This window comes from Chiloscyllium plagiosum, chromosome 13 (genome assembly GCF_004010195.1).
Source record: "Chiloscyllium plagiosum isolate BGI_BamShark_2017 chromosome 13, ASM401019v2, whole genome shotgun sequence".
Lineage (NCBI taxonomy): Eukaryota > Metazoa > Chordata > Chondrichthyes > Orectolobiformes > Hemiscylliidae > Chiloscyllium > Chiloscyllium plagiosum.
Genome location: NC_057722.1, coordinates 80357516 through 80375865, shown reverse-complemented (window position 1 = coordinate 80375865; position 18350 = coordinate 80357516). Strand labels below are relative to the sequence as shown.

General features: G+C 40.4%; 2 protein-coding genes across 2 annotated transcripts in view; one reads left to right on the top strand and one right to left on the bottom strand.

The window, feature by feature from the left end:
- The window catches only part of LOC122556235 (thiamine transporter 2-like), an 83388-nt gene that overhangs the window by 47879 nt on the left and 17159 nt on the right, over positions 1-18350 (bottom strand). The gene's annotated exons all lie outside the window — the stretch shown is intronic.
- LOC122556236 (thiamine transporter 2-like) lies at positions 1406-17987 on the top strand. The gene is made up of 5 exons (XM_043702840.1): positions 1406-1640; positions 5417-6230; positions 10016-10208; positions 12573-12714; positions 17324-17987. The coding sequence occupies exons 1-5, from the start codon at positions 1476-1478 to the stop codon at positions 17489-17491; spliced, it is 1482 nt and encodes a 493-aa protein (XP_043558775.1). The 5' UTR covers positions 1406-1475; the 3' UTR covers positions 17492-17987.

The following is an 18350-nucleotide window of genomic DNA, read 5'->3' as shown; positions in this document are numbered from 1 at the left end:
GTTGAGCAATTCATCAACTTCACTAACACATTCCACCCTGACCTTAAATTTGCCTGGACCATCTCTGACACCTCCCTCCCCTTCCTGGACCTCTCCATCTCCATCAGTGGCGACCGACTTGAGACTGACATTTTGTACAACCCCACCGACTCCCACAGCTACCTGGCTTACACCTCTTCCCACCCTACCTCTTGCAAAAATGCCATCCCGTATTCCCAATTCCTCCGCCTCCGCCGTATCTGCTCCCAGGAGGAGCGGTTCCACCATAGAACACACCAGATGGCCTCCTTCTTTAGAGACCGCAATTTCCCTTCCCACGTGGTTAAAGATGCCCTCCAACGCATCCGTCCACATTCCGCACCTCCGCCCTCAGACCCAACCCCTCCAACCGCAACAAGGACAGAACGCCCCTGGTGCTCACCTTCCACCCTACCAACCTTCGCATAAACCAAATCATCCGCCGACATTTCCGCCACCTCCAAACAGACCCCACCACCAGGGATATATTTCTATCTGTACTCTATGCTACTCTATCCCCATCCCCACCCTCCTCTAGCTTATCTCTCCACGCTTCAGGCTCTCTGTCTTTATTCCTGATGAAGGGCAATTCTGTAGACATCCCATTCCCTTTTCACCTGAAAGCCTGGGAGCTTGTCCTAGTTAACTAGGTGATTTATGATAAACTAACTCTTAAATTCCGATGAGCATAACTACTGTTGTGCTGTAGATCTGAAGCAATTATTCTACTTGTTACTTTCTTTTTTACAAAAATCCCCTTTCAGATCTTCTTCTGCTAGAGTACCTTGAAAGGACTATGGGGTAGACAGAAATCGGTGCTAAATATTATCAGTAAAACATGCCCTGCAGGTAAACCCAGTGCAAAATATCAATAGCTGTCATATGAAAGTCGTGAACCTCCATGATATTTTCCATAAGTTAAAAACCATTTTTGGTCACACCCACAAAATTGTGCTACTTTGCAATTTTGGCCAATGTATAACAGGTTTCCTCTAGCTGTACCTGTTCGAAGTAAGCTGATATCTTTCAATGCACAGCCATTAACGGATACATTCCTTAAAGTTTTATTTGTTAAGAAACTGACTCATAGACACCAATAAATGGAGCTGTGTGGAAACTTGAATCATAATTTCATTACAGCACAATTTCAACATAACTTGTACCAAGTTTCCCAAATACATTGGAAATGCAAACTCTACCCCAATATCTAAAAGAGAAAAAAACAGAATGGATTTGAAGTCTTTTTGAACTTACTTTGACCTCTGCTAATCTAAACAGTCAGTAACTTATTTCTGTCCTAATTATGCTGCGATTTGAATTCAATGACAGAAGCATCGAGCATGCGCCCAGTATGTTTAAAGTTCATGTTTGTCTGATAAAGACTTGGATTTGTTGTAGAACTGTAGCTGCAAATGTAAGGAGCTGGTAGAGACTAAGAAGGAATTGTGGTCAGGACGATGTTGACATGTTGTAAAGGAAGCTGCAATGCAGCAAAGAGCAATGATTGGCATTATCCAACACTACTTCTGTGTGCCTTTGGGTTTTTCTCAATGATGAGACCTTCAGAGCCTTTTTTAACGCCATACCTTGTTGGACCAGTGAAAAACTTAACAGCTGAACAGGTATTTGTCAAGAATGTTTTGTATACAAAAAAAGAATATGTTTTAGCTCTGAGCAGGCTTTTGGTCTCCTTATCTTTCCTTACCTGAGATAGAGTGCAACAAAGCTTCACTACATCGAATCTTGGGAAAGAAAAATTTGTCCGATGAAGGGAAATCGAGTAGACTCAGTAAATATTTGAACTAAAACTTCAAATGTTTAAAAGGGTAAATGTGGGGAGAATGTTTTCCCTGGTTGGGGATTCAAAAGTCAGGGTGTCTGATTAACAGTTGGTCATTTCAAACTGAAACGAGGAAAAGAAAGAAAGTCTTGCATTTAGAAAGTATTTTTCAACAGCAATGACCAGGTAATAATGATCACATCGTACTTATTCATTTTAGTTTGAATGTTGCGTGTGTTCAGGTACAAAGTCTTTAGTTTAATCCTTTTAGACTCATTGAGTCATAGAGATATACAGCACGGAAACAGACCCTTTGGTCCAACTCATCCATGCTGATCAGATATCCTAACCTAATCTCGTTCCATTTGCCAGCTCTTGGCCCATATCCCTCTAAACCCTTCCCATTAATATACCAGATGCCTTTTCAATGTTGTAATTGTACCAGCCTCCACCACATCCTCTGGCAGCTCATTTCATACACGCACCACCCTCTGTGTGAAAAAGTTACCCCTTAGGTCCCTTTTATATCTTTCCCCTCTCACCCTAAAACTTTTCCCTCTAGTTCTGGACTCCCCGACCTCAGGGAAAAGACCTTGTCTATTTATCATATCCACGCCCCTCATGATTTTATAAACCACTTCAAGGTCACCCCTCAGCCTCCGATGCTCCAAGGAAGACAGCCCCAGCCTGTTCAGCCTCTCCCTGTAGCTCAGATCCTCCAACTTTGGCAACATCCTTATAAATCTTTTCTGAACCCTTCCAAGTTTCACAACATTCTTCCGATAGGAAGGAGACCAGAATTGCACACAATATTCTAAAAGTGGCCTAACCAACATCCTTTACAGCCACAACATGACCTCCCAACTCCTATACTCAATGTTCTGACCAATAAAGGAAAGCATACCAAACACCTTCTTCACTATCCTATCTACCTGCAACTCCACTTTTAAGGAGCTATGAACCTGCACTCCAAGATCTCTTTGTTCAGCAACGCTCCCAAGGACCTGACCATTAAGTGTATAAGTCCTGTTCTGATTTGCTTTTCCAAAAAGCAGCACCTTGCATTTATTTAAATTAAACTCCATCTACCATTCCTCAGCCCATTGGCCCACCTGATCAAGATCCCATTGTAATCTGAGGTAACCTTCTTCACTGTCCACTACACCTCCATTTTTGGTGTCATCTGCAAACTTACTAACTACAGCTCCTATGTTCACATCCAAATCATTTATATAAATGACAAAAAGTTGGCGACCCAGCACCAATCCTTGTGGCACTCCACTGATCATAGGCCTCCAGTCTGAAAAGCATCCCTCCACCACCACCCTCTGTCTTCTACCTTTGAGCCAGGTCTGTATCCAAATGGATAGCTCTCCCTGTATTCCATGAGATCTAATTTTGCTAACCAGTCTCCCATGATGAACCTTGTCAAACACTTTATAGAAGTCCATATAGATCATGGCCACTACTCTGCCCTGTCTCTTTGTTACTTCTTCAAAAAACTCGATCAAGTTCATAAGACACGATTTCCCACGCACAAAGCCATACTGACTATCCCTAATCATTCCTTGCCTTTCCAAATATATCTACATCCTGCTCCTCAGGATTCCCTCCAAAAGCTTGCCCACCACCGATGTCAGGCTCACCGTGATAGTTCCCTGGCTTTTCCTTAGCACCTTTCTGAAATAGTGGCACCACGTTAGCCAATCTCCAGTCTTCCAGCACCTCACCTGTTATTATCAATGATAAAAATATCTCAGCAGGGGGTCCAGCAATCATTTCCCCAGCTTCCCACAGAGTTCTAGGGGACACCTGATCAGGTCCTGGGGATTCATCCACTTTTATGCATTTCAAGACATCCAGCACTTCCTTCTCTGTAATATGGACATTTTTCAAGATGTCACCATCTATTTCCCTACAGTCTATATCTTCCATGTCCTTTTTCACAATAAACACTGATGCAAAATACTCATTTAGTAACTCCCCCATCTCCTGCGGCTCCACACAAAGGCCGCCTTGCTGATCTTTGAGGGGCCCTATTCTCTCCCTAGTTACCCTTTTGACCTTAATATATTTATAAAATCCCTTTGGATTCTCCTTAAGCCTATTTGCCAAAGCTATCTCATGTCCCTTTTTTACCCTCCTGATTTCCCTCTTAAGTATACTCTTACTGCCTTTATACTCGAAGGATTCATTTGATCTCTCATGTCTACACCTGACATATGCTTCCTTCCTTTTCTTAACCCTCAATTTCTTTAGTCATCCAGCATTTCCTCTACCTACCAGCCTTTCCTTTCACTCTAACAGGAATATACTGTCTCTGGACTCTCATCTCATTTCTGAAGGCTTCCCATTTTCCATTCATCCCTTTACCGGTGAACATCTGCCCCCAGTCAGTTTTTGAAAGTTCTTGCCTAATACATCAAAATTAGCTTTCCTCCAATTTAGAATTTCAACCTTTAGATCCGATCTATTCTTTTCCATCACAATTTTAAAACTAATAGAGGCATAGAGATGTACAGCGATCGCTGGCCCCAAAGTGCTCCCCCACTGACACCTCACTCACCTGCCCTGTCTTATTTCCCAATGTTTCGCACCTTCTCTGGTAGGTATATCCACAAACTGAGTCAAAATATTTTCTTGTACACACTTAACAAATTCCTCCCCCCTTAACACTATGACAGTCCCGGTCTATGTTTTGAAAATTAAAATCCCCTACCATAACCATCCTATTATTCTTACAGATAACTGAGATCTCCTTACAAATTTGTTTCCCAATTTCCCACTGACTATTAGGGGCTCTATAATACAATCCTAATAAAGTGATCATCCCTTTCTTATTTCTCAGTTGCACCCAAATAACTTCCTTGGATGTATTCCCAGGAATAGCCTCCTTAAGTACAGCTGCAATGCTATCCCTGATCAAAAATGCCACTCCCCCTCCTCTCTTGCCTCCCTTTCTATCCTTCCTGTAGCATTTGTATCCTGGAACATGAAGCTGCCAGTCCTGCCCATCCCTGAGGCATGTTTCTGTAATTGCTATGATATCCCAGTCTCATGTCCCTAACCATACACAGAGTTCATCAGCCTTCCCTGTTTGGCCTCTTGCATTGAAATAATTTATCAGGTTAATTTATCAGTCTACCTTGTTCTCTGCTTTGTCCCTGCCTGCCCTGACTGTTTGACTTGCTCCCTTTCCCAACTGTACCAGTCTCAGATTGATCTCTATCTCCCTGGGTCGCACCCACCACCACCACACCCAAACCCCCCACCGCCCCAACACATCCACCACCCCAACAATCCCACCCAAACCCCCACCACCCCAACAATCCCCACCCCACCCCACAGGAGTGGAGGTGGGGGGTGGGCTGGGTGTAGGTGGGGGAGTGGTGTGAGGGACAGGTGGTGTCAGGGGGTTGGAGGTGGGGTGTTGGGTGGCGTGGAGGTGGGTGGGGAGGTTAGGGTGGTGGGGGGCAGGGTTATCGGATAGAGGAGTGGTACTGGGTGGGATGCTCTTCAGAGGGTAAGCGTGGACTGGATGGGCAAAATGGCCTGTTTCCACCTGTTGGGATTCTATGATTAATCTAGCATTCAACTTATTTTCTCATTCATTTACAGGTTACTAATGAAATGTTTCCAGTTTGGACATATTCTTACTTGGTAATGCTATTTCCAGTCTTTGTGGTCACAGATTATCTAAGATATAAACCGATCATAGTTTTACAAGGGCTCAGTTATATTATCACTTGGATAATGCTCCTGTTTGCACAAGGAATCCTGGCCATGCAATTTTTAGAATTCTTCTTTGGGACTGCATCTGCTGCAGAAGTGGCCTATTACGCCTATATTTATAGTGTTGTTAGTTCTGAGCATTATCAAAAAGTGACCAGTTATTGTCGAAGTGTCACATTAGTTGCGTACACACTGGGTTCTATTCTGGGTCAAGTTTTAGTCTCTGTTTGGAGTGTCCCTTATTTCTATCTAAATGTGATTGCACTGGTTTCAGTGTCTGTAGCTTTCCTTTCTTCAATTCCCCTGCCAATGCCCAAAAGAAGCATGTTCTTCCACAGGAAAAGGGCTGCAAAGATCCCCTCAATGGAAAATGACAAGCCGAAGTCTGAAAATAGTAGTCCCCAAAACAACCCTGATATAACAAACTGCTCACAATTACCCATAATGTCGGATGGAGATGAAGACCTGGAGAAAGCAACAGAGAAAAAGAATGCAATAATGGTCCTAGCCAAACTGTGGTCTGACTTCAAAGAGTGCTACTCCTCTCCTCGAATCTTCTACTGGTCTATCTGGTGGGCTTTGGCCACCTGTGGATATAACCAAGTTGTAAATTACATACAAGTCCTATGGGATCACGTTGAACCATCCCAAAATTCCACAGTTTATAACGGTGGTGTGGAAGCAGTGTCAACTTTTGTGAGTAAGTTCTATCATAGTGTTCCTCCAATTTATTGTTAGTAATAGCAACTGTTGACATTATGTTTCATGTCTGCATAAGTGGAGAGATTGTGTGACTTTTGGTGAAGTGAGTAGTAACATCCTAGAAAAAAACCAACAGCAGTCAAGTCCTGCAGCAATCCCAGGTGAAGATTCAACTGGGAGAGTGCTGGTGGACTGCCAGGGAAATGAACTGTATAATTCCAAAAAATGGATGGAGGAATACTTTCACATGCCACCAGCAGTAGTTCATTCAGCATCAGAAAAAGACACAAGTCTTTTGACATCAGATTCATAAACAATAAGTTGTAAAAAGAGTCCCATAATTTTTTTAAAAGAACTCTTTGATCAGTGAGTCTTTCATCATTCTATGAACTGTTCACCAAGACTAAAACACAGTAAAACTGGAGCTCAGTGAGCACTCAACTGCATGCATTAGTTAAGGGTGAGTTTGTACAGTTATCCCACCCCTCTCTATGTTTTGTTTCCTGTCCTGCTTCCATAGTTTTGTCCTCCTAAATGATAAGCAGTTTAAGATATCTTCTTGCATCTGAGAAAATGCTCTAGAAAAGTCAGCTTGTTGTTGAAGAATTATTTCAAGTAGCATTTGAGTGTTGCAGCATTACTCTAACACATGACCTGCTAACCCAATCAGTCCACCAATACTTATTGTCAATAGCTCATAGTTGATACAGTGCATAACAAGAAATAGACTGGTATGTGAAAAAGTATAATTAAAATATCATGACAGCAGCTAAGAGCTGTGATTGTTTGCGCAAAAATTAACCTCCATTTTATAAAATTGCAAGTAGTCGAGTCACTGATGTGAAATTTCCACAGTAGCATTTTCTATTACAGTCCTAAACTAATTATACACAATGTGATTACAGTTGGAAGAAGATATTTTGCTGAAGCTTTTCATTTTGCACCCATCAGGACATTTCACAAGAATATAAATTTAGGGGAAAAACAATATGGTGCTGATTGGTAGGCAAATAAGTTTTGATTGGAAGAAGTGTTGTCATGGCGAATGGAGTTATTAATGATGTATGATAGTTAACGGCTAGACTTTGTTCAAATTTTAAACCAAACAAATTACCTTTGCTTGGTCAAGGCATTGTCAACAAATAACTATATTTTATTATGAGTTGGAGATGCTGGTGTTGGACTGGGGTGTACAAAGTTAAAAATCCTCCAAGGCGGACTTCGGGACAGGCAGCAGAGAAAAGTGGCCGAGCAAAGGCTGATAGCTAAGTTCGGTACACATTGGGAGGGCCTCAACCGGGATCTTGGGTTCATGTCACATTACAGGTGACCACCATTGCACTATACACACACGCAGACACTCCTACACACATATACACACGGACACACATATACACAGACACGCACACAGACACCCACACACACCCTTACAGACACACACTCCCACACTCACACAGGCATCCTCTCAGAGACTTAGACCACTCTACACTCATGCACACACACTCCCACACTCACACATCACCACCTCACAGACTTAAGACACTCTACACTCATTACACGCACACATATACACACTCTCTCACACTCACAACCCCCAACCCAGACAGGCAGACACACAAACACAGACAAAGACCCACATGCACACATATATTTGGTGGGGTGAATTTGTACTTGCAGAGTTACATTGTACTTTGCTCAAAGACTGCATGAATTCATGTAAAACTTTGAGCTCAAAAACTGCATGAATTCATGTAAAACTCTGTTATCTCATTTTTTAGATTAGAATCAATTTATGGCATAGATTATGGCATAGATTTATGGCATAGATTTATGGCATAGACGGAGAAGACAGGGGGCTAACACCTTCAACATATTGTCTAGCTATCACCCATTGTTACAGCTAACCTGAGAATGCAACTTTTTAAAAAAAGGTTTTGTGATTTACACATGAAAGAAGTGAAACTATCATGGTATTCAAACAGATGAAAGACTCAACAGACACAATCAAGGTATTTTTCAATGTATAATTTCAGTCACATCACACTGTAAATTTTTGCTATAAATTCTGTGTTTTAGGATTGGAGTCCTCCACTATCACCTGATGAAGGAGCAACACTCCGAAAGCTAGTGTGCTTCCAATTAAACCTGCTGGGCTATAACCTGGTGTTGTGTGATTTTTATCTTTTATTATGTTGAGTTCAGACTAACTGCATTTTCTTTTCACCTACAAATGGTCCTGTGTTTTAACTTATGGTGCTTTAATGCACCACATTGTGAGTCTGACTGACAATCCTAAACTAGCTGTCAGTGCAATTCCTCGCTCATTCAGGATATTCAGTAAATGTTTTCTAATTGCACAATCACATCTAATATTAAATATTGTGTTGCATATTTTACAACTGTGAGTTGATTGGGTGCAGCCAGTAATTTCCTTATTGTGAACAACCAAAAAGACATGCTTAGGACATACAGCTTACATATGTGGCATCACATTAACACCAAAACTCATATACCTCAAGACTCACTTGTGTGTTAGACAGAACATCTTTTTTGGCTTGATGAGCTCTACAACATGGAAACAGGTCCTTCAGCCCAATGTGCCCATGCTGCCCAGTTTTTACAATTTAAACTAGTCCCATTTGCCTGCATCTAGTCCATATCCCTCCATACCTATCCCATCCTTGTATCTCTCCAAATGTTTCTTAAATGAAGAAATTGTACTTGCCTCCTCCACTACATCTGGCAGCCCGTTCCATACACTCACCACTGTCTGTGTGAAAAAAATTGCCCCTCTGGACTCTTTTGTATCTCTCTCCTCTCACCTTAAACTTACCAGGTTTAGACTCCTCTACCATTGGGAAAAGCTGTCCACAATCGACCTTATCTATGCCTCATATGCCTTCATATACCTCTGTAAGATCACCCCTCAGTCTCCTATGCTTTAGAGAGAAGAGTCCCAGCCTATCCAACCTCAACCTTCCAGGCAAGATAGCATCTTAGTACATGTGGTACATCTTTTCTGCGTTCTTTCTAGTTTAATAATATCTTTTCTGTGGTGGTAAACAGCACTCATGTTGCTACTACATAGTAGTAGCATGAAACAGCTGGCTTCAACTGTTACACAGAACTCTGAGACACCTTATCCTTCCAAAGTAATCTGAGGTAGACTGGGCATTTACCAAGAGTGACTGCCTTAGTGCTATGCATGAATTTACAGAATATACAGTGAGAAATTATCTGAACAGGGTAGATATTATCCTATTTCGGCATCATACCTTGGCCAATCTGCTTAGTTTAAAATTTAGACTGGCTGTTAGCTGTCAATCACCATGAGTAGATGCCTTCCCCATGGCAACACCTCTACCAGTCACAGCTCACTTGGCAACTGATGTTGATTTTTCCCTTTGAGCTTGGATTCTTGCAAAATATCCTGATGAATACAAAAATGTTTGGTAAAATATATCTCTTCCTGAGCAATATTCAAGTTCTGTACCACCAAAAGACTATTTAGATCCAATGCTGCAGCTTGTTTTGCTTTGTGAAGATGTTTATCAACTTCATGGTAGTTCTTTTTACCATTCACCTCCTTCACAGGGCCATCAAACTGATTTCTCGCTTCTCTGATCTAGAATGGCACTAGTTAGATCATTGATATCATCTTGCCATTATCTGCAAATTATATTGGCAAGAAAGTCTGATTATGATCATTTAAACTGTCTGTTTTTTAAAAATTGCTGATTCAATGACATCAGAAAGATTGAGTTTTTGTCGTTGTGAATCCAGGTGCTGGCACATCTTTTGCCGTGGGCTATATAAACTTGGACTGGACAATCTGGGGAGAAATTGCACTGGGCATCTTTTCAACAGTGAATAGTGGTGCTTTATTTGCCATCGACCTGTCAAACAATATCTGGATTTGTTACGGTGGATATGTTGTGTTCAAAGCCACGTACATGTTACTGATTACCATTGCAACGTGAGTATAATACTCTGAAAGAAATGTACAACTGTAATAAAAGTAACTAATATAAAGGTGACATAAAAGAAAGAGAATTCTGGTCAGTAGACCCTTTTCTAAATTGCTTTTAAGTCAGTCAGGTGTGTACCATATATGTGTCTGGAGTGTCTGGGGGATTGGTATTGTGTGGATTGGTGTAGGGCACCAGTATCATCTCTCGGTGGGGGTTGTGAATATTGTGTGGACACATTTTTATGTCAGAAATAGGCATTCTGTGTGCATGTGTATATGTGACAGTGTGTGTGTGTGTGTCAGAAAAAGGTATTGTTTTTATGTGTATGTGTGAGAGTGTGTGTGTATGTGAGAGAGAGAGAGAGACAGACAGAGACACACACAGACAATGTGTATGAGAATGTAGGGAGTAATACGGATCATCTGGGAGACAAAAATTGCTGGCCTTTCACAAGGACCTTTCCAAGTAAGTAGAAGGTGAGTCTCAGCACATTGCTGGAGAATGTGAGGTATCATGGGCTCTGTAGGTAATTTTACCTCTGATTTAAATTCAGACACTATGATTTACAATAGGCACAATCTCATACTAAATCTAACACCTTGCTTGGGAATTTTAACAAACAAACTGTTTCAATCAAATCAAATAGTTCTCCCTCAGGTGGTCTGTCTGAGATAATTCCAGGTTGGACAGGAGTGTCTTTGACAAGGATGTTTCTACTTCATTCACCCAAACTCTTCCAGTCAGTACTCATCCCTGCCTTCTTTCTGGATTTCTGTCTGTCAATATACACCTTTTATAATACTCCCATGTAGAATATTCTTTATGAAAGGTTAATAAACAGATCAGTTTTTTAAAGAGTACAATCATTATCCTCTTCCGGGTGATGGTTAGTTGGCTGCACAATCAGCAGTGGTTGGTTGGCATATTTCCAAGTTTTCTTCCATTGGTTTAGCTATACAAGGCTTACATATCTGGCTTCAATCAGCCTCCATTAATTTCAACTGGTTTGCTGTGATTAACAGTTCTATTCAAGTATCACATACATCTGGTTTCCACACAACAAATACTGCTCTGAACTTGCAACCAGACTATTAACCCTTTCCTTGCAGCATGGTGTTCTATCCGATGCACAGTACAGGGAGTTATTTGTGTTGTTTATATGAGTGAAGCTCTGACTGAACAGTCCTATTATGTATTCTATAAGGGTATTGGTTTGATCTTAGCATTGACCATTGTGTGCTGCTCAGTTGGGTGCTGCGCAAAACTCTCATTTGCCATGTCTGTAGAAGCCCTTTTTCACCAGCGGCCATTCATTTCACTTCCAAAGTCAGACAACAGGAAGAATCACTTGATGAAGCAGCAGCGCTCCAAAAGCTAGTGCTTCCAAATAAACCTGTTGGACTATAACCTGGTGTTGTGTGAATTTTAACATCTGAGAATAGAAACAGTTCCACAGTTCCCTTGTACATTCAGTGTCAATCAGTCACAATCTGTAAGTAATAAAATGGTACTCATTCCTGTTAAAGGAGGTTGCTGGCTGATACCTTAATGCATACATTGTAGAGTCAATTATTCCCTTCATGTAGTGAAAATTAGTAACTGCTGCAAAGCCACATGTTTTGTTCTGTTGGCAGCTGTCATTGGGAAAGCTGATGTGTGACCATGGACCAACAGATAAGGTACTGGCCACCTGTTTAATGAAGTGATGAGTTATAGACTGGGAGATGACACTTATGTCTCCTGTAGTAAAATAACTGGCTTCACTGGTGTGAACATGCAGTTGATATAAGCAGACAAATGTCTAATACATTTCATGATACTGCAGTATGTGTGACTTTAATTCCAACGTTTACACATTTGTCTGGATCTTAAAACTTCAACAGTGCATAAGGAAACTGAATTCAAACTGCACTGACCAGTTGGTTCAAAATTAACTGAAGTAGAGTTAAAATAGGATAATTGGACTAGCATGCACAGATATAACTCAGGCTGCTTTTTAAAGTCATAGAAACACTTCTTAAATTTATATTTGCTATATATCCTCTCATGTGCACATTTATCATGTAAAACCATTGCAATGCTTCTCCCATTTGTATTTCTGGAACCTGTCCTGCCATGTACTAGGCCATAGGAGGATTTAGGAGAGGCAGATGAATTTCCACTATCCCTGCATTAGCCCCTGTGCAGATTGCTGACAGTAATCATGACACATGGGCTTCAAAACAGCTGAGGCCACATGCAGATTACAATAGGCAGGTGGTCAGTACACAATGTGCCTGTCAAATTTTAAAATTGTCTTTTGTGCACTTTTTTGAATATAAATATTTGAAGCACTGTTCAAAGTCTAACTAATTATTTCCTTCATCAAGGTTTCAAATAGCAGCTAACCTGAGCATTGAGCGTTATGCTCTTTTGTTCGGAATAAATACCTTTGTAGCCCTCCTACTTCAGACCATTCTGACTGTGATTGTTGTTGATTCGAGAGGCCTTGGCTTGGATATTATTACCCAGGTGAGTTCAACATGACATTTTATGAGTTGTGTCAAGAAAATTTATATCTGGATAAAATGAAAGTTTCTATTTGATTTGTACAGATATTAGTTTCCCGTGGTGTGTCAATTATGTTTTTAAACATTTTGGAGATTAATGTGATAACCTTGTGGCATCCAAAAATGTTACGATAAGTTGATATCAGATATGTCTAAGTGTGATAGCTGGAATTTTGTTATGATCTTGTTTATGATCACAGCTGATGGTAACTCTGCCTATGTGAGAGGTCAAAGCGAACCTGGCTTGATATGTTTATTAGATTTACCGGTTTTTATTTTATTCTTGTTCCATTTTATTCTTATACTTTGGTTACTGTGGTGGTCAGTCACTGAACATATTTGCACGGGGCTACCAATGTTCTTTTAACCAAATTATTTCACACAAGTTTTTTTTTTGAAACAATGCAAAAAACAATTTAGAAAAATCTTACCATAAACAACAGAAAGTCGAATTCAACTTGTTTTACACTAATACCCTTTACTCACTCAATCCAATTGTAACTAATTTCTCCCATAGCTGACTTTTCATACATTCACCATTACTGTCTCTCCCGAAGATACACAGACACTAGCTAATTTATGGCCTTCCCTCATCCCAAGCAAGCATCTGCAATTCTTTGTTTTATCTCTTTTTGAGAAAAGCCCCCTCTATTTAAACTGTTAAAACAACTTTATAACTTCTTTCCAGCTTTGGAAAGAATAACTTTATAAAACAAGTCTATTTAAAACTTATCAACTCTATTTACAACTTTATAAAACAACTTTTATAACTTCTTTTCAGCTCTGGGAGCTGGGAAAACTGCCACAAACTAACAGTTCTTTTGTTGGTATGAATCTGCTCATCTCAACTGAATCCTGATTGTGGCCCCTGATCTGTCTCTCTGTATACGTCATATAAGCTCAACTTTGTAAACATTTCATCAATTAATTCCATGGGCAGTTTATTTAACGTAGGTGGCCACATTTCTTTCTGCTGTTTGCAATTATAAACTGAAATGGAAGGTCGACAACAGTACCTGAGAAAAGGGACAATTTTACAACTTAGAAATCAAGTGTTGTATGTTGCTGATATGGAAAACAAAGTTCAGGAGAAACTCAGCAGATCTTATTTTTGGAGACAGAAACAGAGTTAATGTTTCAAGTCTAATGTGTCTGTGGATGTTTTGAAGTACAGTATAAGTTACAGACATTAGAAGTCCTGTATTTTCATTGCTTGTTCATATTAATTGTGGAACAATGAATCAGTTTTTTTCCTGTTAGTGGTATAGTTTGTTTTTGTCCTGTGTAGTAGTCAGTCAGGCAAGGTAGTCATTCTGGTGGTCTCATTTGGATTTTAAACATTTTAAGATTTTAAATATTATTTAAATGTTTTATCACAGCTTTGGATCATTGGCACATGATTATCAGTGTATTCTTTTCCTAGTTAAGTTATGACAGTAGTCATTTAGCTGGAGTCACAAGCTTTCTTGGAAATAATGTTTGAACTCATTGCTCAATAACAACTTTCTGACCTTTGGTATAAAACTAAGTCAACTTCACAGAACTGAAAACTAAAAATCTATTTTTCCTTTACTTTTGAATCCAAGTTCCAAATAATAACAATATAACCATAAACAATATATACTATAAACTAACATCAAACACTTCTGTGCTCCCCAGCATACATGTAATTCATTAAAATGAATGAGGAAAACTGTAACTTGAAGAGCACAAAGCAGACTATCTCAGCATTCCAATTGCATTATGGCTTACTTGGGGATGCCAATACTTCCATATCCCAGCACCAAGTAAGATTCATTGTCAAGTGCTGTACTGCTCTCCCATTACCATTGTGAATATATTCTTCATATGCTCAAGCTCTACCTCTATTTTGTTACTCATTCTCTCTGATCTTCTACAGGCATCAGTGAGTTCCACATAATCTTCACCTGAGACACCACTTCAGGCACCACTTTCTCCTTGGTACAATGTTGCTGCTCTCAGATCCTCATCATCCATCATATACCCTTATCCAGTTCTCCAGCTCTCTGGAACAAAGCGTCCAAGAATTAAATTAAGCGTCCTCTGCTTGTACTGTACTGCAACAAACCCCCAAACCTGACCAGCAGGGGAACCTCACGCTGCAGAAAAATCTGCTGGCTCTTATTGACCATATGGAAGAAGATATTAAATTACATACAACATTACAATGCCTTATGACATGGCATTCTGATCACTACGTCAATGCTGAGAATGATGACTCAGACCGTCTCTCATCTGCACAACGTTCTGTGGAAGACTGTGGGTCTCCTGCACTTTTACCACATCACGAGGATACCATTGACTGGAAAGTAGGCATTAGTAGACTGCTCCACATCTGCTGGATGTTGCTGCTGGCTCTGGATTTCAAGATGCTTGTGCTCCTCACCAACCTCTGTGGATGCTGTTTGTGCAGACAGCAACTTCAGTGCCTGGGTCTTTTGGGTTATAAGATTATTGAATATGCTTGTGATTGGTGGGATTTGAGAGAGACTTCAGAGCTCATCTGACATTATTTCTGCTTCACAGCAATTTCTAACTTTTAATGTTTAACAGAGTGAAGATTACTTCTCAACTGGAATTTTCAACATAGTTTGTCAATGCACCAGGTTCACATCCACAATTCTGTGATAATAGATCAATTTAACCTGATCTGTGAGACAGTCTGTTTAATACAACCGCCTCTTGAAGGGCCTCAAAAAGCTCCCAAGAAGATCCTACTCCCTTGGAGATAACACAGAACATTCATATGTCCATTCTGTGAGCAGTAGCAGCCATTTTTCCTTTTGATTGCTCACTTGCAATTTTTTAAGTTAAAAATCACACAACACCAGGTTATAGTCCAACAAGTTTAATTGGAAGCACACTAGCTTTCGGAGTGCCGCTCCTTCATCAGGTGGTTGTGGTGAATTTTTTAAATTCACTTTTGGGATGTGGGCACTGCTGGCTGGACCAGCATTTATTGCCCGCCCCTAGTTGCCCCTCGACAAGGTAGGGGTGAGCTGCCTTTTTGAACCACTGCAGTCCATCTGCTGTTGGTTGACCCATAATGTCATTAGGGAAGGAATTTCAAGGTTTTGACCCAGCGACACTGAAGGAACGGTGATATGTTTCTAAGTCAGAATGGTGAGTGGCTTGGAGGGGAACTTGCATGGGATGGTGTTCCCAGGTATCTGCTTCCCTTGTCCTTCTAGATGGAAGCTGACAAGTGTTTGGAAGATACTGCCTAAGGATCTTTGGTGAATTTCATAAGTGTATTTTATACATAGTACACACTGTGCTACTGAGTGTTGGTGGTGGAGGGAGTTGATGCTTGGAGATGTGGTGCTAATTAAGTGGGTTGCTTTGTCCTGGATGGTGTCGAGCTTCTTGAGTGTTATTGGGAGTGTACCCATCCAGGCAACTGGGGAGTACTCCATCATACTCCTGATGTGATACATGTAGGCCAAATCAGAGGATGGCAATTTCCTTCCCTAAAGGATATTAGTGAGCCAGATTTTTTCTTAACCAATAACCAACAATGGCCATCATTAGACTCTTAATTCCAGATTTTATCTGGATTCAAGTTCCACCATCTGATGTGACAGGGTTCAAACTCGGTGCCCCAGATCATTACCCCTCCCCAACCTTGACTGATCATTGCTGGTAAACAGAACTAGTTGACTGGCTTTGTGTCTGCACTAGATGGTAAGGAACACAGAAGTACTGTCAACCTGAATGGGCAGCAACACACAAAAAGGCAAGGCAAGCCACAGATACCGCGAGCATCCAGTTGGTGTAAAGTGAATCAACGCTAAGAAAGTGGACTAAGAGCCCTGAGATACCCTGTTGCAATGAATGAGATGGGTGCCAGTCCTTGTACACAAAGTGGCCTGGCAGCAGCATTGTAATGTAAGGTTTGAGTCAGCTCCCAAGTGTAGTGTTGAAGATGTGGTGAACTGCATTGTTAGTGAGTTGAAGGTGTGCCCAGAGGATGTGATAAAGCTGGTGCTTATCTATTCAGTGGACAAAAGAAATGCAGATATTTGCTGGCCATGGAGCGTTCTCCAAGATGTTGAGAAATTCTGGTCAAAATATAATGCCCAGTGAAGACACCAGAAGGTTGCAGCTACCAAATACTGCCTCAGACTTCCATATCATGAATTGTCACTGTCCAGTTTCTCTTCATTGCCTCAGAAAATGGCAAATAGCAAATAACTGAGCTGAGATTAGGTATTAATAAGATTTTATTTTATGGCATTAGGCCTCTCATCAACAAAATTGTCATCAGCCATTAAAGCCTTGTGCGCAACTTTGGACTTCTTTGCATTGATGTCAAGAATCTTTCTGTTCTTGCCATATTTTCTTAACTAACTCACCAGTGCCTACATTATTCAGGGGCCGGGATAATCTCATGTCGAGACTATAATGTTGCAAAACATACTGAAACTTTAAAGCCAGGCAATTGACAACTGGCTGATGTTGATAAAGTAATGAATGTTTTTTATGCTAATGGCAATTTTAAAGCAACATATTAATGAGCAATGAACTAAATGCTTGATTTTGTTTTGCAGTTCCTCATTTATGGAAGTTATTTTGCAGCAATATCAGGACTTTTCTTCATCAGAGGGATTTATACATTAATTCAACATGGGCAGAAAAGAAAGAAGCAAATAGAACCAGAGATCAAAGGAAATACTGCAATCCCTGAAGATGAGAAAGGAAAGGCAGAAGAGTTTTGAAGATTTGAAAAAGAAATCAAAAATAGAATTGACTTTTGCTATATTCCATTGGTCATGGAGATGGAAAACATGTCCATGGTCATTAATGTGATTCAGTCAGCCAGAATACTTATTTTATCAGGATGATAAAGAACCTTTGACACATCACCTAAAATATTGTAAAGCAGTTTCATGATTTTCTTTTTAGATGGCTCCAGTTCTCTTGTTTACACTTATCTGACATCCAGCAGTGATGAACAGACACTGATTAAATGTTGAAAAGATAGCTTGTTTTCACTCCTATCTCTGTTTGCTAACTACTGGCACCATCTCTATTCCTGACAAACATCTGATACTAAACCTAATGCTCACAAACATGGTGTCATATTTGTCTTGGTGTTGAGCTTTGTCCTAGCCAGTAAACGCTATCTGGGAATTATTTGTAGTCATTAGTTTCACAAAGATATTTTGCAAAACAAAGAAATATAGGTGAAATAAATGTAAAGTTAATCAGTTATTTCTAATCATTTTCTGATTTGTTGCTTTATTTAATCTATTAAATGTGTTTATTGTACCATTAATTTCAGATACAATGCAATACTTGCACTTTGAACATTCAATGTTGATATAAAATACAACATAGCTGAAAATGTGTTGCTTGAAAAGCGCAGCAGGTCAGGCAGCATCCAAGGAACAGGAGAACCGACGTTTCGGGCATAAGCCCTTCTTCAGGAATAAGGAAAGTGTGTCCAGCAGGCTAAGATAAAAGGTAGGGAGGAGGAACTTGGGGGAGGGGCGTTGGAATTGCGATAGGTGGAGGGAGGTCAAGGTGAGGGTGATAGGCCGGAATGGGGTGGGGGCGGAGAGGTCAGGAAGAAGA